General features: G+C 40.9%; 1 protein-coding gene across 1 annotated transcript in view; it reads right to left on the bottom strand.

The window, feature by feature from the left end:
- The window catches only part of nup205 (nucleoporin 205), a 101,352-nt gene that overhangs the window by 39,925 nt on the left and 37,167 nt on the right, over positions 1–24,260 (bottom strand). Inside the window, exons 15-25 of the mRNA XM_048607989.1 lie at positions 22,939–23,148; positions 22,708–22,807; positions 21,818–21,955; positions 18,587–18,776; positions 14,287–14,407; positions 9,716–9,797; positions 8,934–9,098; positions 8,430–8,554; positions 5,837–5,951; positions 5,430–5,579; positions 858–932 (exon numbers count right to left, since the gene is read on the bottom strand). Coding sequence (XP_048463946.1) covers positions 858–932; positions 5,430–5,579; positions 5,837–5,951; positions 8,430–8,554; positions 8,934–9,098; positions 9,716–9,797; positions 14,287–14,407; positions 18,587–18,776; positions 21,818–21,955; positions 22,708–22,807; positions 22,939–23,148 — 1,471 coding nt within the window. The remainder of the gene's footprint in view (positions 1–857; positions 933–5,429; positions 5,580–5,836; positions 5,952–8,429; positions 8,555–8,933; positions 9,099–9,715; positions 9,798–14,286; positions 14,408–18,586; positions 18,777–21,817; positions 21,956–22,707; positions 22,808–22,938; positions 23,149–24,260) is intronic.

Here is a 24,260-nt window from a genome sequence, read left to right as displayed (position 1 = left end):
TATTCATTGGAATTCAGAAGATTGAGGGGGGATCTTATAGAAACATATAAAATTATGAAGGGAATAGACAAGATAGAAGTAGAGAGGATGTTTCCACTGGCAGGTGAAGCTAGGACAAGAGGGCATAGCCTCAAGATTAGAGGGAGCAGATTTAGGACTGAATTGAGAAGGAACTTCTTCACCCAGAGGGTTGTTAATCTATGGAATTCCTTGCCCAGTGAAGTAGTTGACGCTACTTCAGTAAACGTTTTTAAAGATAAAGCAGATTTTTTTTTAACAATAAAGGAATTAAGGGATACGGTGAGAACGCGGGTAAGTGGATCTGAGTCCACGAAAAGATCAGCCATGATCTTATTGAATGACGGAGCAGGCTCGAAGGGCCGGACGGCCTACTCCTGCTCCTAGTTCTTATGTTCTTATGATACTCCTCTTCCTCTGGGCACTCTTACATTTTTTGGAAATCTCTCTCTCTCAACTTAAAGTACATTGCTGCAGGTGCATGACCAAGTTACTTCTTGCAATCCCCTTCTAAACACTGTTGTAAGGCACGATACAACCAGGACTGTGACCGGCAAGGGCATCGTAATTAGAGGAAGAGCACCAGTTTAGAACACTGATAGGTCCTGATAATGGTGGGAGTAATCATAAAAATACCTCACACAAAGTGAATTGGTTTACATATGATTATTTCCATTAATTCTTTATACTGCTATATTAATAAATCAGTCTACAAACACTGATTCATGGTGCTATATCATGCCACATGCTGAATAATGATTTAATTTCCTCTTCACTTTAATCAAATGGGTAGATTTCAAAACACAAATGGAACAGACATGATTCAGAAATTCAAATACCTTTGGTGGTGGTGTCAAAATGCAGAAACCCAGTTACGTTTCTTGTTTCTTCTTCCAGGCTCCCCTCTGCATCAACTGGTAGATAAAGATGGGGTGAACGTGAGCCATAAAAATGCAAATCACACAACATTCGTTTACAGCGCTAGGTTGTTGATGAACTATTCAAATCCATCAAAAGAAGAAGGGGGAGGACTCAAATGAGACCACATCACAGGATTGCTTTATCTGAAAAGATCAAAGCTTTCCACCTCAAACCTGCGAGCATTATTAGCTCTTTTTAAGAATGGAGAAAAGCAAAATTCCTTGATTAGAAACTATTTGATTTATCTGCTCTTAGGATGGAGGAAATGAAAAGAGGCCGCTTTCTTGTCATCTTTAGTTCTCTTGAGGTTATTTCCCTGAGTTTTTTATGCAATTGCTTCTCTTGGGAGGCTCAATCAATATCAAGTAAGATAGTGAAGGTGAAAGGTGGTGATGCTTCACAGGCTTCAGGACATTCTGTTGCAAAGCAAAAATATTGCAGATGCTAGAAATCAGAAATAAAAGCAGAAAAGCCTGGAAATATTTAGGTCAGTGTCATTTTGGAAGGAGGCTATTTGGTTTATGGGTCTTTACTGGGTCTCTGTAAAGCCAGCCATTCCTTTTTACCACTCTAACTCAATAGCAAACGTATTTCCTTCAAGGGCCGATTAATTTCCTTTTGAAATGAATAATCTTCTCTGCATCTGATTCTGTCCACAGATTCTGCCAGAGTTCACGTTTCAGGCCATTCAGCTTTCACAACAGCCGCTGACAGAAGGTCATGAACCGAAACACTAACTCTATTTTTCTCTTGTTACATATGCTACCAGGCATGCTGAGCTTTTCCAGCATTTTCTATTTCTTATTTTTCCCCACAATTACTCTTTTTTTGTCTTTATTCTTTCATGGGCTGTGAGAATCACTGGCAAAGAACGAGCCCCAACTGTCCTTGAAATGAGTTGCTTGCTGGACCATTTCAGAGGGCAGTTGAGAGTCCACTACATTGGTGTGGGACTGGGATCATATAGAAGGTAGGCCAGGGAAGGACCAGAGATTCCCTTCCCTAAAGGGTGTCAGTAAACCAGATGGGTTTTTCCAACAACCAGTGATAGTTTCACGGTCACCATTAGAGAAAGTAGTTTTAGATCGAGATTTTATCAACTCAATTCAAATCCCACCACATGCTTCATCGGAGTTAAGGGTTCAAATGTTTTAAAAATAATAAATTCTCAAGATGTGGATTTTTGGAAGTGCTAATATTTACTGCCCCATCCTAGCTGCCTTGACACAACTAAGTGACTTGCTCAACCAATTCAAAGGGCAGATGAAGAGTTAACAACGTTGTCATGCAGGAGTTGCAATGCTTGACATGAAGCAGAATAGTTAAAGAAAGGGCAAGCTCCTTGTGGGAGCTGTAAAACAACACTGCAAACTAGAGAATGTGGCAAACAGGACTGCACAAACATGAATGCTTTACAAACTCATAATTCACAAATCATGGTGCATTTTCTTCCGTTCCAGCTGTTTCCTCTATTTACCACAGACACTAGATCTTGGCTGGAGTAAAATCCCATAGACCCGAACTCCGTGACAGTATCCTCCCCGAAGTAAATCAAGCAGGAACAACTATCGGGGGCCCGTGCAGCATGGTTTGCGTTCACCTTTGCTTTTCCCTTTTCCCTCACACAATACAAGAGGACCAGTTCATAAAGCTCAAAAACTGGATATCTCTGAATTACACTTTCCCCAGAAAACCATATTGTCATGCTTCAATCAAATCAATTATGAATTGCACTTTTTTGAAAGAATACTATTGTTTCTGGAGACCAAACAGAGTCAGTGAATAAGAAAATCAGGGTCAAATGGTAATTCGTAGAGTCAGAGATATACAGCATGGAAACAGACCCTTTAGTTCAATTTGCCCATGCTGACCAGATATCCTAACCTGATCTACTCCATTTGACAGCATTTGGCCAATATCCCTCTAAACTTTTCCTATTCACGTACCAATCCAGATGACTTTTAAATGTTGTAAATGTACCAACTTCTGGCAGCTCATTCCATACACATAGAACCCTCTGCGTGACAAAGATGCCCCTTAGGTCCCTTTAAAGTCTTTCCCCTCTCACTTTAAACATATGCCCTCTAGTTTTGGACTCCCCTATCCTGGGAAAAAAGACCTTTGTCTATTCACCCTATCCATGCCCTTCATGATTTTATAAACCCCTATAAAGGTCACCCCTCACCATTCAGGGAAAATAGCCCTAGCCTTTCCCTATAGCTCAAACCCTCCAACCTCAGCAACATCCTTGTAAATCTTTTCTGAATCCTTTCAAGTTTAACAACATCTTTCCTGCCATGTTGACTATCCTTAATCAGTCCTTGCCTTTCCAAATACCTGTAAATCCTGTCCATCAGAATCTCCTCCAACAACTTACCCATCACTGATGTCAGGAAACTTGTCTGTAGTTCCTTGGCTTTTCCTTACGACCTTTCCTAAAAATGGCACCACTTTAGCCAACCTCTAGCCTTCCATACCTCACCAGTGGTTATTGATGATACAAATATCTCAGCAACGGGCCCATCAATCACTTCCCTGGCTTCCCACACAGTTCTGGCAGACGCTTGATAAAGTCCTGGGGATTTATCCACCTCTGAGTTTTAAGACGTTTGTAATATGGACATTTTTCAAGATATCGCTATTTATTTCTCCAAGTTCTCTAGCTTCCATATCCTTCTCCACTGTAAATACTGACACAAAATACTTGTTTAGTATATCATCTATCTCCCGTGATTCCGCACACAGACGGCCTTGTTGGATCTTTAAGAGGGCCTATTTTCTCCCTAGTTGCTCTTTTGCCCTTAATGTATTTTGCTCTTAATCTCTTTGGATTCTCCTTAATCCTATTTGCCAAAGCTATCTCATACCCCCTTTTTGACATCCTGATTTCTCTCGAATATACTCCTGCTGCCCCTATACTCCGAGGGATTCAATCAATCCCAGCTGTCTAAGAAAGCTTTCACATTCAGTATGTGGATGCAACAACTAGAGAAGGAGCAAAAACTTGACCTTCTCTCGGGAAATAAGGCAGAGAAAGTGACTGAGGTGTCAGTGGGGGAGCACTTTGGGGCTAGTGATCATAATTCTCTTAGTATTAAAACAGTTATGGAAAAGAATAGACCTGATCTAAAAGTTAAAGTTCTAAATCGGGGCAATGCCAATTTTTACAATATTGGACAGGAAACCTCAAAAAGTGAGTGGGAGAAACTAGTCACAGGTAAAAGGGACGGTTTGAAAGTGGAGGCCTTCAAACATGAGATAATGAGAGTCCACAGGCAGCATTCTCCTGTTATTGTGGAGTAACAGAAAAGTTAATAATAAATTTCAAGTTTTATATTCTCAATTATCTGTTACATGCTTCTTCTAACACAGACATTTTATGGGCTTCAGTTGGCACATTCTAAAAAAAAATTCGACCTTTGTATAACTAGGACATTTTTCCTCTCCAGACATCCCCCACAATACACTCTCGAGTCAGGTCAGTTTCACCACCATCACACTGGGAAACCCATTTTATGGACGCCATCAGGTCATGTATCCAACTGGCTTTTCTTCAGCAAGTCATGTAAACTGTTTACCTTGGTGGCACCTCAATCATTTCAAGTGTTTTTCTCCACTCAACAGTCCCAATAAAGATAGGATTCAGATATAATGATTTGAAAGAAACAATCAATTCTTTGCTCCTCCACACTGGTGATAATGAGGTCAATTGTAGACAGACCACTCCTTCCACCAGAAGCAGCCAGTCCCTCCAAGAGAAATAAACACCTCAGCAGAGACAAGGAAATTAATTTAGAGTATCCATATAGCTCACATCAACACAGGTCTTGGATGATCTGTACAGTCCGCAATTTCTTTTTGATTAGGTGAACAGAATATAAACATCCTCAGCATAAAGGCATTATCCCCAAACCAATCATGGAGATCACTCAGAATGGGTTTGAGAGCACCTGGTGGCTCCCTGGTTTGAATGCAGTGAAATTACAATACTCAACAGTGGTTGCGTGTCACTTCAAATTGTCTGGTTTCATGAAACCAAACAGCAATCTCAGTGATCCGCAAACAGGAAGCAGCCAGTGAGAGCAAAATGTCATATTGAGAGGCCTCAAGCAGAAAAGGTTGAAAGGAAGTTTTATAGAGGCAAAATTATGAAGTGTTTTTAAATAGATTAAAATGAGGAGGAAATACTTCCAGTGGCTGGATGGTCAATCCTCCAGTCAGACAGAGTTACTAATTTAAGATAGAACCCAATGGAAAATTTGAACTGATAATTTGGAATGCAATGCTTAAAAGGATGGTAGAAATGGATTCAATAGTAACTTTCAAAAGGAAATCTTAAATATTTAAGACAGACAAAATAGCAGGCTCTGATAATAAGAGAAAGTGGATTAACTGTATGATTCTTTTAAGAGCCAACATAGACAACGATCCAAATGGTTTCTTACTGAGCTGTATGTTTGTGATCCCTGTACACATTCAGGAACACTTACCAGAGTAAGATCGCAGTGGTACATCATCAAGCAGCAGATGGAGGAGGCGCTGCGTGTGAGAACGCTGTCGATTCAAAGATGTCACACGCAGTTCGATCCCAGCAGTCTTCATCAACCATGACATCTGGTTCAAGGCTGAAATTTTATGGCCTGTGGAGAGGAATTCTTTCAGTTTTGAATGAAGTTACAATTTATTTTGACATACAAAGATACCGGTGAAAAGACAGAACACAGGATATTGGATGGAACTGAGAACCAAGTCATAATCAGAACAAGAGGGAATGAAAACAGGTAGAAAAAAAAAGACAGTGGGTCGGGGAACATATCAAGAGGGAAAACACGGACCTTCTAAAACGAAAGGAAATTCAAAAGAGAGAAGAAGGAACAAACTTGACATCATCATCTACCTTTAACTGTAAAGGGAAGATGCTGCAGCTGGGAGAAAAGAAAATCTTGGCTTGTTCTCAAGTATCGCATAGTTGGTCCAGAGGTATCTGAATATGCACACAACTGATAGATCACCTGGAGGAGGAGAAATATTACCACATATTTTTCTTTGAGTGAATGCATGCAGTAATTGTGATTTTCAAAAATCAGGAACAACTCCACAATTCGCTTGTGCAATACTTGCTCAACTCTTCCCTGAATAACACGGACTTGGTGGGATATAGTCCTTGAGGTTAGTTGCCAATTCCTAGGTCATCTGGTGCCATGCATCAACCCATTTAGGGAAAGATAACAAGTCATTCCACTCTGTGCAGGGCATCTAAACGAAATGATAGACTTTTTTTTTGGTGACCATAAATATATGAGCTCAAGAACAGGAGTCACAAGCAACTCATGGGTTTATTTCCTTTGCTCTCTAAGGTTGCTCACACCAACATTGACATAAATTTAGTTTATGATCAAAGGTGGGATTAGGAGGCTTGTTGGTAGTGGGGGCACTGATTAATGGGGTGTTGTAACAGATTTTTTTTCCAACAAGATGCACTTTTATCAGGGCTCTGCAGCATATTTCTGAATTTTGAGCTCAGGAAAACGGCACAACTATAACATACATTTGTAAGGCTCTGGCTTAGCTATAACAGAAGCAATGGTCTGAATTCTGGGCAGTGCACTTGAGAAAAGCCTTAAAGACAGAATAATACACAGAAAATGCTGTCTGAACTATTCACCAAGTACAGGAGCTGACACTCATATTGAATAGATCAAATTCATGTGGATTTAAACAAGGCTGGAAAATTCACATCATTTTTGGCTAGAGAAAGAAATCTCCAAGGTTCTCTCACCATCAATGTCAGTTCTGGGACAAAAAGCTACCTGACTGGACAAGAAAACAAAAAGAAAGCCTCCATGAATGAAGAATAACATTGGTTCTGGTGAACTGAAGTGAGTGTTTAAGGGAAAAAAAAAAATCAAGTAGGACTGCAGTATGGTGTTTTCTAATCATTTTTACATCTACAGGAGAAACCTTCCTGTAAGATCATCGGATATAAGAGTAGAAGTAGGTCACCTGGCCTATCAAATCTCCTGTGCCATTCAATGAGTTCATGGTTGATCTGATGATCCTAAACTCCATTTCCCTGCCTTATTCCTATAACCATTGATGACATTCCTGATTAAAAGGGTGTCCATCTCAGCCTTGAATATACTAATGACCCAGCCTTTTGAAATAAGCAATTCCAGATTGACTACACTGAAAAAAATCCTTCTCACCAGGATGGATGTAAATGCGTAGGCCCTTTCTCTGACATTATATCCTCTCGTCCTAGACTTTCCCAAAAGGGAAAGCAATTTTTAGCATCTACTCTGTAACGGTCCAAGAATTTATATATTTCAATAAAGGTAGCTCTCTCCATCTAAATTCCAACAAGTACAGGCCGAACTTACTCAGCTTCTCCTCATAAGAGGGTCCCTCCATTCCAGGGATTAACCTGGTGAAACAAACAAAACAGAAATTGCTGGAGAAACTCAGCAGGTTTGGCAGAATTTGTGGAGAGAAACCAGAGTAAACATTTTAAGCCCAGCAACGCTTCTTCAGAACTTCAGAAGCTAGTTAGGCCACAACTGGAGTACTGCTTACACATTCTGATCACCACTTAATAAGAAGCATGTGATTGCACTCAAGAGGTTGAAGAGATTTACCACTATGCTGTCTGGCCCGGCAGGTCCAAGTTATGAAGAAATCTTGGATAGGCTGAGATTCTTTTCCTCAGAGCAGTAAAAGTTGAGACAGGTCATCACAGAGGTCTATAAGATTATGAGGGGCATAAACAGGGTGGATGGGAAGGCACTTTTGCCATTAGCAGCAGGGTCAATAACCAGAAGCCACAGATTGCAGGCCAGAGGTAGAAGTTGAAGAGGGGAGGAGCCTGAAAAGGTGCACCAGAAACTCTTGAAACACTCGAGTAGTATTTAGATATTCACTTGCATTGCCATTGCGTCCAGGATTATGGGCGGGATTAGTTTAGTCAAGTTGTTGTCTGGTACAGACATTATGGACTGAATGGTCTCCTCTGCGCTGGCACCTATGACTGCAAGTTATTTATCTCTTTAGGGACTGTAACAATAAAGTCTATGGAGAGGCATGTACTCATCAGAAGAGGAACACAAAGTAATAGGTTTAACAATGTGATCGGTCACCTCTCTCTCAGGATCCCAAATGTTGCAGCTAATATATCCTCTCACTGAAATATTCTAGGAATAGAAATACACCAATCAGCGTTTCGAGCCTGCTCAGCCATTCACAACTAGGCTGATCAGTACCTCAAATCCATTCACCTGTTTTATCTCCACAACCCTTCAATCCTTACGCTACAAAAATCAATCGATCTCAGTGTGGAAACATTATGGCAGTTTGATACAAAATACTTTTCAATGGCAAACAAACAGTCATTAGCAAAGATTAACAAAAACAAAGCAATGCCTCAATTAAACAGATCCAAGTAAACACCAAGTCTTCGTCTAAAATGGGGATGAGGTCAGAAAGTTCATTCCTACCTGATAGCAAAGCTCAGCTAAGTGTGGAGATTCCTTGACTGCAAGAGGTCCATTCCTTCCTTCAGTGCCCTTCTCAAGAATATTTAAAATGGAGTGAAGGCAGGTTCGTGGACAACCAAGAACACCTAATTTATATTAAAAATAAATCCATTTCAACACAAACTACAATACTATCTAATGTTGTTTATAATCATATTGCTGGGGAACAGTAGATTGACTGCAGAGGCAGAGAGCAGCGATTGATGCCACAGAAGGAATGGAAAAACATGTTTGCGAGGGTGTTGTTCTTGACCTGCATCACCATTACAGCATATTATTAAAACATTAATGTCTATATTCATTAGCAAAGCCAAAGCTTTCGTAGGGACAGGAAGATGAAGGCTGTTTAATTATGGTTGTTTGAATTTTTCCAAATGTCTCAGCGAGTGTATTGTACAAGAATTTAAAATATTGAAGATTTCTAAGGTGGAAATGTAGGAAGAAGGTCGTCACAGTTGAAGTTACCTGGATCTTGCAGATTGGTGGCATTCACTGGCTTTCGCAGTTCATAACCCAGTAAATACAATGCCAGGTTGGGAGCTTTCAAGTCTAAGGAGTTGATCAATAAACTCAAGATATGGATTTTGGTGTCGTGTCTGACCTGGGTACTTTTCTTCTCTGCAACAATGCCTGTGATGAGAAAATAGATCTGAACGTCATGTTAACCCAATAACAGAGTACTGTGTACTAGGACAGAGGTTAAAAGGTCACAGCATTGGCAGGAAACTGGGTTCAAAGGACAGTGTAACAGGAATCAAGAAGTGGAATCAGAGACTGGAGTTGAGATATAGCAGAATGAATAGAAAGCCAAGGAACAGCAGGAGACAAGATGGTGGGAGTCAGGAAGGAGAGAGAGCCACAGAGTTGGAAAAGATTATAGCACATTCGGCATAGGTTGCGTTGACTGATGATTAGAGCATGTGTATATGGAATTCTATGTCTAGAACAGCCAACAAATAAAATAAAATAAAATAAAATTCCAAATAAACCATGAGGCAAGTGAACCAAACTAAATTTAAAGATCCTGTGTAGGATACCCATTTAAGTACAAATGATAGCGTAAATCATTTCTTCACAATTTGGAGCTGCACAGCATTGTCAAGCTGAAGCTAAATTACATTTCTTCTCAAAGACATGAGGCTACGATGACCTGCCAATTCCAACAGCAACCCAATTAAAACAAAGTTAACTGGTGCCCTCATATATTGCTTTGAATCTCCACATCACTTTCCCAGAATGGTACATACCAGTGTCAGCCTGAATCATTTCTTCAGCTCCTTCACTGTCCAAGCAGTCCACAAAACCAGACATCAAAGTTTCACTGACAGTCTACATAAAGGGCAAGAGTGAATCATTGTTAGCAGGACCTTTTCTTCGTTATGAATGCACAAGTCTGATGAACAGTTAATATGAATAGATATACAAGTTACAATTTTTATCCTTATGTTGTGGACTTTCATTGACAGGGCATGAAATCTGACAGCTAGCAAAATAGTAATTGTTGGAAATTGTATAACAAAAGAAAATGCTGGCAATATTCAGCGGGTCAAGGAAACTCAGAGGTGAGAGAAACCAAGTTGACATTTCAGGATAGTGATCTTTCATTGGTTGCATCAGCCAGAGTGGAGCATTTCCAACATTTCCTGCTTTCATTCAATTTATGAAACATGGGAAAGCCACTGCATACAGATGTAGAATTCATACATTTTGGTTTGACCATTTGTGAGATGTTTTTCACGTGGACTTTGGAAAATCAGCATGAAGCAATCCCTAGTCAGGTACACCAATGGTTCGATGCAAAGTACTCTCAAGAAAGGTACAGAACAAACTCAACACAACAAAAGCTAACATTGGCATAGTATCCTCAACATACCAAAGTGTCCCCATTTATCAACAAAATCAGTGAGTTATGAATAAAAATCTTAAAACATACTATGAAAGAAACACAAAAACAATTCAGCAAAAGAGATTTAAGCAAAGGTAGGTAACTAGGATTAGGTGCTGAGGGATGAAATTCCAGACTTGAAGGTGAATGCAACTAAAAACATGGCTGCATTAGGAGCATGAATAAACCTTGTGCGTATGATGCCAGAAATTGAAGTCAGGTAAGGCTGAAGATCATTCCAGAAAAAGGGAGGGGGCAGGACAGGAAGCGATGTAAAACTGTGAATTTTAAAGTTAAGGCATTTTGCTGGACCGGAGCCACAGTAGGGCAGCAAACATAGGGTAATGAATAAACAACACTTAATTTTAGAAGAATTTTGGGTTTATTTATTTTGATGACTGGGAGGCAGTTACACCTCAATGTCAAAATTAACAATCCATTGAACAGTTTCAGCTGATGTCGTGAGAGTGGTCACAATGCCATCAGGAATGGATCTCGAGGTAGGACTTCAGTATGTTGGTGATGATCCGACTTAAATGGATATAATCACAATTTAAGTTGTTTCTCGTGTTCCACTTTTGAAGCAAATAGTCACAATATCTCTGGCCAGTCTTCAAGTGGTTGAGACTTTCCTTGGGAGGTTGAAACCTGGGACCCCACACAAATCTGACGAAGGGTTTCGGCTCGAAGTGTTGACTTTCCTGCTCCTTGGATGCTGTTTGACCTGCTGTGCTTTTCCAGCTCCACATTTACTGATAGTAACCAGTCTGCATTATTTTGTGTTTGCTGGTGGGACGTGCTGTTACATTCCAGGGTATGGAACATGTTCCAGTAGACATTATAGGATTTCAGGATTGTGTCTGATTTTGATGTTCTGAGTCAATGGGAGTGCTTTGTTAGCTGTCAGCACGTGATGTTCTTTGTGGAGGATGCATACCTCCCATCCGTCAAGATTTTCATCGTCTGTGAGCACAGGAAGCTACTTAAGCTGTGTTGGCCTCAATGTTCTAGAAATAATCTCATGGTTTCCCAAAGCTGGATATCGATCATGTTTATGTGGTGGCTCCTGGGCCAGATTCTGCTGCAGTACTCTGCTGTCAGCTAGACCAGGGTGCATGAAATAGCCAATAATGTGTCAGCTCTGTTGCCCAGCTGGCAACCACCAGGCTCTCGTCTTGGCCTTGGTTCTAGCATTGATGTTCGGTCAATTATGATTTAAAATGATGCCAAAATACGTGACATTGGGGCTTGGGAAGTGGAGCGATCAGCACTGAACTGGACATGAAGTTCTTCTCCTTGGCTTTTGCTGTATTCAGACAGAGGTTGGAGTCTCCATTTTCTGAAGTAGGTTTTCAGAGAAAATGCATCTTCCACGAGTGTTTTCTTGATGCTCTGAAACCCGGCCAAGTCGTCAGCGTATGAGCTGTGGCTTTGCTGAAGAGAGGTCTCTGGTATAACTGCTGAAAAACTGATTCCTGTGGGAGTTGGTTATGTGGGTTGAGAAGTGTGTCTGATGCTGGTTACGTGTGGGAAGCTGATTTGATCTGAAAGGTTCACACATTTGTGAATCATGGAGTTAATTAGTTGTAGGGGTTTCATACAGCAAATTTTAAAGAGTTCAGCAGTGCGCCTGTGCACCACATTGTCATAGGCAGAGAATACCTCAAAGGTAGTACCTGTTCTCAGGGCTCTCTAAAAACAAGCCTCAAAATATTAGGATAACATCTTGAGGGACTTGACTGGGTGGATGTTTAAAAATATTCCCTCCTGGGAGAAGCTAGGTCTAGGGCTGTCGCTTGTTGGGTTACTCGTATTTTAGTGGGTCTAGAGCACTTGTGGCCAGTATGAAAACCTGTGTCTAGTGTGCATGGTTCATCACTTCCAAGGGGAGACAGTCTGTTAAGGAGGCTTTCCAGGACCCTTTATATTATTGATTACATGCAATGAGACAGTAGCTTATCGCTCTGGTTAGAGACAAAAAAAATGCAGAGGCTGGAATTCAGATAGACAAACAGGAAGCTGGAAGAACACAGCAAGCCAGGGAACACCTGGAGCTAGGTAGACAAACAGGAGACAAACTAGCCTCACTTCCAGTCCTGACACCCTATTGCCCAGAGGACTCACCATTGAGTTCTTCAATTTCAAATAACCTTCCCACCCATCCCTCAGCTCCTGTTCCAGCCCCACCTCCTCCCTTCCATTCCACCTTCTGACCCTCCCCTCCAGCCACCAACATGATTCATCCCTCCAGTTGACCAACTAGGTCGTATCTACTACCTGCGACCACCTATCACCAACATTCTGCCACCACCCCTCCCCCTGCCTTTATCTGCAGTTTCCCCCTACCCCCCCATTCAGTCTTGAAGGGTAATACTCAAAACATTGACTGCTCCTTTCCTCCAGATGCTGCCTGACCTGCTGTGTTCTTCCAGCCTCCTGTTTATCTACCTAGGTTATCATATGGTTTGCCTGACGAGGGAATGCCCATCAGTTTGGACTGACACTAAATGTGGATGCAGGTGAACCATTTTGCTCGCCAATTCCTTCCCTGTGATCCAATATTCTTCAGGGATTCTGTGCAAGTCCCACTGACCCCTGCTGCTTTGTCTGACCTGGTAACAATCAGGGCGCTGTCCAGTTGTTCTTGTGAGGGACTTGAGAAGTTTGTCTGCTGTGGGGCAGCCTTGAAAGACTTCTTCAATGCTGCTTTACCACGCAGTTATCTTCCCTGCTGTTTGCTGTCCGAGCTTATTTGGTGCTGTTAAGTGATGGAATTCGTGCTGATCCTGGGCTGCTAATACGGTCGATGCTCTGCTGTTCTCAGGCAGTGTAAGGGTTTCTGTCCTTTCAGCTTGATTGCCTGAAGTCAATCTTTTCCAATGTTTGCTGCAATCTTACGAGGTATCCTTCTTCCAGGGAATCAAGAGAGTCATTGTCACATCAGGGCCTTCCTTTTCCCCATATTATTCCACGAATTGTCCACTTACCAGGGTCTAGCATTGTAAGAAATTTCTCTGAAGCTCCAGAGAACAAATTTGGTAGCTGTAATTTTGAGAAGTTGAGTGAAGTAGCTGCAGTATTTGGGAAGGTGCAGCATTCAGTTAATAGTGGGTTGCCAAGTGCCTTCTGTTGGTATACCAGCTGCCCCCAGGCCCAACAAATTCCAGCATGGTTTTGATTTTGCAATTATGGATGCATATAGAGACCAATGCACGAGAGCTGTATAATGTTGGGAATGGGGGAAAGCGGGCAGCAGTCATCAAGGGCACATCTGCAGTCATGACTGATGAAGCAACTGGCGAGAGAGGTAGGAAACTTTAATGTGGTAATCCTGTTGAAGTCAATTTCCCAACCTGAAAACTTGCAAAATAACGCTGTCAAAAGTGTAGATGAACGCCGCCCACACAGCTCCTGGTCCAAGAGGTAAAACCTGACAGGAATTTTGGATGAGGACAAGTTTTAAGTTGGGTGGAAAATGGGATTGTATTAGGGAATCACTATTTTGGTCAAGATGCAAAGTAAAGCTCTCTGCAATCTCCAATAAAACACACTCAATTCAGGCAGGGCATTTGTTATGTACAACCCAGCCTCACGTTTCAAAGTGTGCCAACTAATATTCTTCCAAACAAGTCATCTTACATCTTCATGAAATGAAACTGACAATTTAGGGAAATTGCTGCATCATATAGATATTTTTATGGTACTTTGCCCACTTAAAACCAAAGTGTTGTAAGCTTACAGTGAACAAACAGCAGGAACAATTATCCCATTGGCCTCAATTCCATTTAAGCTCAAGTACAAAAGGCGAAGTACTCATTGTATTCTGCAGTCTTAGCATGAATTCACAACTTACCGCAGACACAGCTGTATCCAGCTCTACATGGCTTGGATTTTTAAAACAGCTCGTGGTTGTCACAAGGCTGTACAACTCACCTGGTCCTGAGTGAAGTCTCCAACTAGCTTCACCTGGATGTTTGGATAGCGTGAGATGTAGCAAAGTATCTTGGCACTTTCAAACGCCAGGTCAGGATTGGTGTTTCCATGGCTCATGTATCTGTTGAACAGGAGAAGTGAAAGGGATACAAAAATCCTTAACACAACATTTAAAAAGCCAAAAAGGTTTGAAATTCACTAGCCAATCGCATCAACATCCTGAAATGAGTCATCAATTTCTAAATATGGTACCTGATGGTTCTACAGAATGAATCAACCCACTATGCTGACTAATATCTGTGTACTCTATAACCTCAAAAACACTCAAATAGTGATGCACTGAAAAATTAGACTTTTAGGCAATGAAGACAACATCACGCTCAGAACAGAGCTTGAAGAATTGCTCATAAACCATGATGGCAGAAATTTGTTAGGAATGGAAATTGTGTAGAAGGGCAAAAGTTTTTTTAAAAGCAATTTAAAGCAAGGGATTTCAGCAAAAGAGGAACAGGGAGATCAAAGGAACAGAACTGAACAAAAATAATTAATATTAAATCGCCCTGGGGGAGTTGCATATCCCATAGAGTGAATGGAGCCTTAAGGCTGACACCTGTGATGCTGGGGACCTTGGAAGTTAACAGAGATGGACCATCTACTCAGCACGTCTGACTGAATATGGAATGCAAATGCTTCAGCCTTGACTTCTGAACTGAAATGATGGGTGCTGCTGCCAGCATGGAAGATGGGGATATCTGTGAACCGTCATCCTCCAGTTAGTTGTTTAATTGTCCAAAACAATCCAACACAGGAGGTGACAAGACTGCAGAGTTTTGACAGTTCTATCACATGCTGCTTCTGTTGTTTAAATACAACCCTGCATTGTAATTTAGCAGGGTGAAGGATATACTGCGCCACAGACATTATAGGTTGTTTTTGGATACAATTCTGCTACCGCTGTTGATGGCTTACAGTATCTCATGGATATGTTGTTTTAAATCTATATAATTCAGCACACAGGACAGAGTTTTTCCTCAGTGTAAAGACAGGTCTTTGACTGCAGAAGGACTATGTGGTGATCACTGTCACCACACAGCCATGGACAAATGCACCTGTGACAGGTGGATTGCAAAGAAAGAGATCCAGTGTATTTTCCTTCATATTGGTCTGCCACCTTCAGGAATCCATCAGCTTGGTCAGTAGTGGTGAGACTAAGCACCTCTTGATGATGGGCGCCCCCCACCAGAGCATATTCTGTGCCTTTGCTACTACCAGTGCTTTCTCCATGTGATGTTCAACATGGAAGGATTTGGTGTACAGGTTGATGAATGTCAGTATATGGTAACCAGCAGATTTCCTTCCCCATGTTCTGGTGTCCACAGTGTTCAAATGGAGGGATTTGAAACAGGACTTAGTGCATATTCTTACGAAGGGGGGAATAATGGCACAAAGCTATAGTTCTCTGGATGACAAAAGAGGTAGAGAAGAGAAAGGAGCAGAAAAAGGATATACGAGAGCTGTCAAGTTAAAGATACAAGTGAGAACCATGCAAATACAGAAAAGGTAATAGTATGAGAACAGTAATGGCACCAAATCTCGACACAAATCCAAAAGCTCCTGTCAGCATGTAAAAAGCAAAAAACAGCAGTAAAAGGAGGAGAGGAGCCAACTAGAAACTAAGTTGTGATTTACAGAGGCAGGCAGAAATACTAAATGAATACTTGGTATTTGCCTTCACAAAGGAAGATGCTGCGAAAGTCATAGTGGAAGGTAGTTAGGATATTAAAAATTGATAAACAGGATGTATTAAAAAGTTACGTGTACTTAAGTTGGTTAGTCAGCAAAACCAGTGAAGATTCAGTGAACGCATGTTGGAAATTGTTCAAAAGAATGTTACGACAAGCTCAGCATCTACAGGCCAGTCAGTTTAACATCAGTGCTGGGAAAACTACTAGTATGATAATCTGTGACAAAATAATTAATTATTGGGACAAATACAAAATATTTCAAGCCAGTCAACATCAGTTGGTTAAGGGCAAATAATGTTTAACCAACATAACTGCATTTTTTGATGAGATAACAGAGAGTTGATGCAGGCAAATGCAGAAATTCAATGAAGTGTCATATAACATTCTATACAGCAAATGTTAAAGCCCATGGAGCAAAAGGAGCATTGTCAGCAATAATACAAAGTTAGCTAAGTGATATGTAACAAAAGAACAGGCATTAACCTTCTTAAAAAACTTGAGGAAGGTACTGATTGCTTCCTCAAGTAAGTACAATGACCGCAACTTTTCTTGTTCAATATCAATGATCTAGACTTTACTGTCCAGCGCACAATTACAAAATTTGCAGCTGTCACAAAATTTGGCAGTGTTGGCAACAGCAAGGAGGATAGGGGCAGATTTCTGCAGCGTATAGACAGATTGGAGCAATGGGTGGAAATATGGCAGATAAAATTTAAGGCACAGAAATAAAGTGACAATTTTGTATGCAAATCAAAAGAGGTGATATAAAATAAAGATACGATTCTGACAAGGGTGCAGGAGCAGAGGGACCCGGAGGGTATATGTGCACAAATGACTGTAGATGTCAGGGCAGGTTGAGAAAGCTGTTAATAAGCCGCACAGGATCCTGGGCTTTAGAAATAGAGTTATAAAGGAACAGCAGTAAGTGCGCTTTGGTGTAAATTTGTAATTATGTATCACATAGAATCATAGCATTCCCAGGCCATTCGGCCCATTGAGTCAACACCGACCCACCTAAGAGCATCCCACCCATCCCCACAACCTTGCATTTCCCATGGCTAATCCACCCAGCCTGCACATCCCTGGACACTATGGGCAATTTAGCATGGCCAATCCACGTAAGCTGCACATCTTTGTGACTGTGGGAGGAACCTACAGCAAAGCTGCGCAGACGCGGGGAGAGTGTGCAAACTCCACACAGACAGTAGAACTGAACCCGGGTCCCTGGTGCTCTAAGGCAGCAGTGCTAACCACTGATCCACCATGCTGTCCAAGTTTGGTCAGAACTGGATTGGACACATAGAATACAGTATTTCAGTTGGAAAGGCAAGAGTCAAGAACCTGGGCTTGTTACCCTTACAGCAGAGAAGACTGAGAGGAGATATGACAGAGGTATTCAAAACAACAGGACACTGGACAGCAGATAGGGAGAAAATGTGCCCACTGGCAGAAGCGTCAAATCTGAAGGATACCAATTTAAAGTGAATGGCAAAAGAAACAAAGGCAACAGAAAGAAAAAGCTTTACACAGCAAGCAGTTCAGATCTCGAATGTACTGCCTAAGAGTGTGACACATTCAATGGTGGCTTTCAAAATGGAATTGAATAATTATCTGGACAGAATGTGTATGCAGGGGTATAGGGGAGAAGAAAAAGCAGAGGAATGGACCAATGAGTTGCTTTTGCACTGGGTTTGTATAAGCATATCAGGCCAAATAGCCTCTTTCTGCGCTAATAGAAGAATAAGGACAAGCAATCAACTAAAATGGACAATATTAAAAGGGTACATGAACAGAGAGTTCTGAGAATGTATGCAAAGGTGGAAGACACGTTTAGAAGGCTGCTTAAAAGGACAAAAGAAAAGTCTGCACAAAAAGTGACACAAATCTGACTCAATCTCAGAACTGTTCCACACAGAGACTCTATCCTGCCTGCACTGGTTCTCCAAATGAGCATCATGATTTAGTGTCGTTTTTGTGGATTTTTCCCATTCCTTCAATTGGACTTGCCTCTATCATACTTCCAGCAATGCATTCAGCAGCTTAAATCAAAAGATTCGCTGATAAACTGCAAGGCTGATTACCCAAAAGATTTACTTTGGAGTACGAGCCAACTATTTACCTTGTAAAATAAACTACATACGTGGGGTTAGATAAAGTACTCCATAAGCAATACTTGAATCTATAAATCATCTTATCATACTGAAATGTCTCAAACATTTCACAATATCAGGTATCGGTGAAGTGCTTGACAAACTAACATAGTGAAGTGTTTGATTGTTATATGAGCAATTATTTGAAAATAATTAATGCTGCAAAACATATTTTTAAAAATATGAAAAAAAAACACTTTGCAGGTCAAACTGTGCCTGAAAACTCTTCAAATCGATTTCAGTTCATAACCAGGAACTTATGTTATTCAAACACTTGCACACTGTTATATAATTGGTACTGTTGAAGTGAGAAGCCAGATTTTAACTGAACTTCCACATTATTAAAAGTACATGTATAAATTCATGATACCGAAGTCAGAGTAATGGTAATGATCTCTAACTTACCGAGCAATATTGACTACATGGTCAGCCTTTTTGGTGCGTGGATTGATGCCCTGAAGCAGCTGTTCAAGGGGTGTGGCGATGACGGAGGAATGACTTTCTCTTAGCCAATCCATGAATTGATTCTCCTTCTGCAGGGCCAGCTCCAAAAGGCCCAGGGAATATTCCACAGCTTTTTCCAAGTGCTTTTTACCTGAGGCATCGGCAAAATATGGTTTGTGATTAACAACATCCCATAGTACAGGTGTTTTGAGAAGTGAACTCCTTTGAAACCCTACATTCTAATATAAGCAGAAACTCACATCAACTAAAGCCACAGAATAAAACATGAGTCAAAGCCAAATCCAATGGCACTCAATATTTTAAGTCATAAGAATCTAGCAAATCAAAAGTGCAACAGAAGTGTGACACACTATGTGTTAGACAATGATCACAGCAATGTGCTGTTTACAGATGACAAGCTTAACATGGTGATGCTCACAGTTCATCAGATGTTCGAGAAGAAAATTCTGTTCAATAAGAACAAGATTGTAACACTGTATAAAGCAGAACACTGGAATTTTCTGTGCAGGTTTCTTTCATGATGATTAAATATGTTAAATCTTCACCAGTTGAATTCAAGTTCAAGTTGCTGATGCATGCCACAATACCGCCCATTCACTTGGAAGTGGTCATTCAGCTAACACTATGGAAACAATATAGCGAATGGAATAATAAAAACAAAAAGAACTTGCACATCTGTAGACAGAACAACAGAGTGAACATTTCAACTCTTTTGAAATGACCCTTTGTCAGAACACAGGGAATAGAGAAAGAGATGGCAGAGACAGGCAGAGAGAAGGAAGAGATGGTCAGAGTGATAAGGCGAGAGTGGCAGAGTGAGACACAGCAAGACAGCAGTGATCGACGTGCACTTTAAATCAATCTAGACAACTGCCTTTACTGCTCACAATGTAATCTGTTCTACAGTGGGAAGACAAACGCAGATTGGATGACCGCTTTATCAAATGTCTATGCTCTGTCTGTAAAAATGACCCCAGCGTTCTAGGTGCCTACCACTTAAACAACACACCACTGTGTTCCCATGCCAACATTTCCATCTCAGGCTTGCTGCAGTGCTCCAGCGAGGAAACGATGTGACCAAAATAGATGAGGACAGAGCAGTAGACATTGCCTACATGGACTTTAGCAAGGACTAAAGGTCCCACATTGTAGACTGGTTAGTAAAGTTAGATCACATGGGAATTAGGAAGAGCTTGCCAATTGGATACAAAATTGGGTTGACGGTGGCAGACAGAGGGCGGTGGTGGAGGGTTGGTTTTTGGACTGGAAGCCTGTGAACAGCGGTGTTCTGCAGGGATCGGTGCTGACTTCACTGTTCTCTCTTATTTACATAAGTGATTTGGAGGAGAACATAGGAAGCATGGTTAGTGAGCTTGCAGATGACACCAAAATTTGGTGGTTTGTGGACAGAGAGGAAGGTTACCTAAGATGACAAGGGATTTTGATGAATTGGGCCAATGGGCTGAGGATGGAGTTTAATTTAGATAAATGTGAGTTATTACATTTTGTTCAGATGAACAAGGGTAGGACATACATAGTTAATGGTAGGGGCCTGGGTAGTGTTGTAGAATTGAGACACCTAGGGGTTTGGGTAGATAATTCCTTGAAATTTGCATCATAGGTAGACAAGGTGGTTAAAGGAGGCATTTAGCACACTTGCCTTCATTGCTCAGACCACTGAGTATAGGAGTTGAGATGTTATGTTGTGGTTATACAGTACATTGATGAGGCCACTTTTGGAGTACTCTGTACAGTTCTGGTCACCCTGCTACATGAGGGATATCATTAAATTGGAGAGGGTGCAGAAAAGATCTACAAGGATGGCACCAGGACTGGAGGTTTGGAGTTATAAGGGAAGACTGGATAAGATGGGACTTTTTTCCACTGGAGTGTAGGAGGTTGAGGGGTGACCTTATAGAGGTCTATAACGTCATGAGGGGCATAGATAAGGTGAATAACAAAACTCTTTTCCCTAGGGTAGTGGAGTTTAAAACTAGGGGACATATTTTTAAACTGAGGGGATAAATATTTAGTAGGGACCTTAGGGGCTACTTTTGCAACACAAAGGTGGTTTGTATGTGGAATTAACTGTCAGGGGAAGTGATAGATGCAGGTACAGTTACAACATTTGAGAGAGATTTGGTCAGGTACATGAAAAGGTACATCCTTTTAGAGGGATATGGGCCAAACACAGACAAATGGGATTAAGTTTAGTTTGAGAATCTTGGTCGGCATGGATGAGTTGGACCAAAGGGTCTACTTCTGTGCTGTATGACTATAGTACTTTATCTTCCACCTTGGTACCTTACAGCCTTCAGGACTCAACATTGAGTTTAACAATTCCAGAACGTGAACACCCTCTATGTTTGCTAGCCTCCCCTCACACCCCCAGGTTTCATGAATTGCTCCCAGCACAGCTAACCCATTTTCACTTCTCGTTAGCACCTGCCTGCCCATTTTATTTCTCTCTCTGTCTCTAGGAACTGCCTCCATACGCCATACTCTATTCATTCTCACCACTACCCTGACATCAGCATAAATATCATCCTATCCCAACTACGTGTAGTTCTGACAAAGGGGCAATGGGCTCGAAATGTTAACTCTGCTTTTCTCTCCACAGATGCAGCCAGACTTGCTGAGTTGTTCCAGCATTTTCCATTTTTGTAACAATTGAGACATCAATTAAGAGCTTTCAAATATTGTGTTCAGTATTTTTCTGTTCCTGTAATTTTTCTAGACACTGCATGTATTAAATCCAGGGTAAAAGAGCAAACTATGAGATACCAATGAACAGACGACACAATGACCCAATTTTGAAATTTTGTGCAGCATACTAAGTAAGAAACGATGGTGACAAGGCATAACCAAAGCTAATGACTGTAAAATGACAAAGTGAATTGGAAACAGTACAAATAACTCAAAAATACTGGATAAAAGAAAATTTGTGATAGGGGAATTCAATAGTTTTGGGATTTTGGGAAGTAATGAGTTAAAACAGGAGAAAAAACAAAAAGAATATTGACTAAGAGGGAAGAACTGTCTAAAGCAAAGAACATTGGTAGTTGGGGAGATAAATTATCACAGCACAGAGGGCTACCAAAGAACTTTAACAATACATCAATGTCCCAGCTCATCTGTGTGCATACACACGATATATTTCTCTTTGCCTACCAGGAAATGGTGCGTAGGTGTCCAGCAGCTTAACACCTTCCTCCAAAAGACACAGACAAAGGCCCAGCATCGGGGAGTCATTCAGCAGATGAAACATCAAATTGTATCCTGGAGATTTGTATGCAACCACCAGCTCTCCTAGGAATCCAAGAAGCACAGTAATTAATCTTAACATGGCGCCATTGACTTTCAGGATTGGATACTGTGTAGCTGCACAGACTAAAAGGACCAGATTAACTTCAAAATGGATTTGAAGACACAACCATAATTCAGTTACTACAGCAGGTTGCTTAAATTTGGTCAATTTAGTTCCATCATATTTTGGTTCTGGTGCAGAGTTTCATTTTGGAAAAACGTTTCATGGAATGTCATATTGGCCGATTCGATTCACTTGCTGGTGACTTCAATAAACAGACACATGGGGTGAAAATTTTGTTCTGGCTCCTGGTCCAATGTGAAAGAGGATTTGATAGTGCCAACAGGTTGTCATGGGAATGGCACTCCAAGTAAGCTGCACCTGACTCAACATTAACCCGTATCAAGTTGTTACACTTGTGCACTGCCACCACAGGCTGGAGACCAAAATGCAAACAGGGTCACATGAGCTCAGTTTTGGGGGAAGCTATTCTTCTGAGTGGAGTTACACAAGACATATCGATCTGAACACTAATACTGGATACAACTGATGCAAGGTGTTCCACTCTTTCACCTTAATCAGCATTAAAATGACAAAACGGGACATGAGTGAGGGTGGATTTAAACGTCAAATGTCACTTCCAGACGTTTTAGGAAAAATTGACAAAGAAAATAAAAACAAAAATTCTCCCAGTCGGAAGCTTGAACCCACTGAGTGACAGCTTTGACAGCAATATCCAGGACCCATCATTTACCTTGAAGTTCCACCATTTGGTCTGTGAAATCTTCTGGTCGGGGTTCATAGTCTCTTAAGAGCTTATGGAAAACTTCAAGCACAACTTCAGCCACTTCCCACTGTGGAATATCACACGTATAGAGAATTAGAATTCCAAGTCAGCAGTGCTGCAATGCAGGGCTCAACAGAAGAAAGAACATACATAAAAAGAGTCAATATTGCTTCTAAAAGGACCGAGGTCACTTCTCACTTTTTCTGCAGCTCTCCTGTATGCTCTGGTTGGAAAGCGAAGAAACACAGAGTCTCTAAGGAACTGGAGATATGGGTCAAATCCTGGTGGACGGAGTCCTGCTCCAAGGTTTGTGGGGAAAGAGCTTTCGACCAGTGTACTTATTAGACAGCAAAACGCTCTGGTGAGAGGATACTCTTCACTGCGAGATTCAATTTCATTCAACTCCACCTGAGGAGAAAAATTATTAAGGAATGTGACAATCTAAAATTAAACTCCAAAAGTCATAAAACATTAAAGCACAGTGACAATCATTTGTTTCATTAACCATTCAGAGTCTTGGAACAATTTATTGACTTATTTCCATTCCCTCTTCCTCAATTACTTTATCAATTATTGTTTTCAGGGATATTTCCAATTTCCTTTCTAAGATTCCCACCCCTATCAGGTAGTTCATTGCAGATCATAACTCATCTTCACTTCATTCTTTTGCCAGTTACGGAGCAGAAACAAAAACTTGCATTTAAGATTCTGGTATCTTTAGTCACAAAAAAATGCATTTCAAATAGCTACGCAAAGTTGGATCTGACAAGAATGAGACAATCCACAAAGGCATTTATTTGGAGGGCTGACCATAACTGTGATTGAAATGGTTGATTTTAAGGAGATCTTAAATAAGCAGAGCAAAATCAAGAGGCTGTAGAGTAAACATTCCAAAGGATAGGGCCTAGATATTTCAAGATTTTATTCCTATGATTGGGAACAGTAAGGGAGGATGCATCAAGAGCCAGACAAAGAATCAGAGACTTTGGCAAATGTAATGTTGGAAGAGTATCAAGGATATCCTCCCCACTTAGTCACAGTACTTATATGGCTAGTCTGGTTTACTTCAGTTTCTGGTCAATGGCAATGATCATGATCATGATTTTGATGTCATCTTGTTGATGGCTTGTTTTCGGGATTGGGGTGGTATTCAGTGATGATAATGGTATTGAATGTCAAGGAGAGATGGTTATATTCTCTTGCATTGGAAATGCTTGTCATTACCTGGCACTTGAGCAGTACCAATGAATGCAAGGATTTATTATTGCTCAGAATTCAGACTGCAATGTTTTGAATGAGCTGAATTTTACAGCTGCAACACAGCAGGTTTGACGAGAATTGGATTCACTCAGTCCCAAAGCGACAAGGACATGGATGAGAGATTCTGCAATTTGGTAATACTTTTAAGTTGTTACATCACACTGCCAATCAATCAATCTCCACGTCTCTGGTAACTGAAATATACAATTTATCACACTGGCCAATATTAAATACAAACAATACACAGAGTACAGACTTGA

The sequence above is a fragment of the Rhincodon typus genome, chromosome 18 (assembly GCF_021869965.1).
Source record: "Rhincodon typus isolate 14 chromosome 18, sRhiTyp1.1, whole genome shotgun sequence".
NCBI lineage: Eukaryota > Metazoa > Chordata > Chondrichthyes > Orectolobiformes > Rhincodontidae > Rhincodon > Rhincodon typus.
Note: the sequence above shows the minus strand (reverse complement) of the source record. Positions and strands in the feature narration are given on the sequence as shown.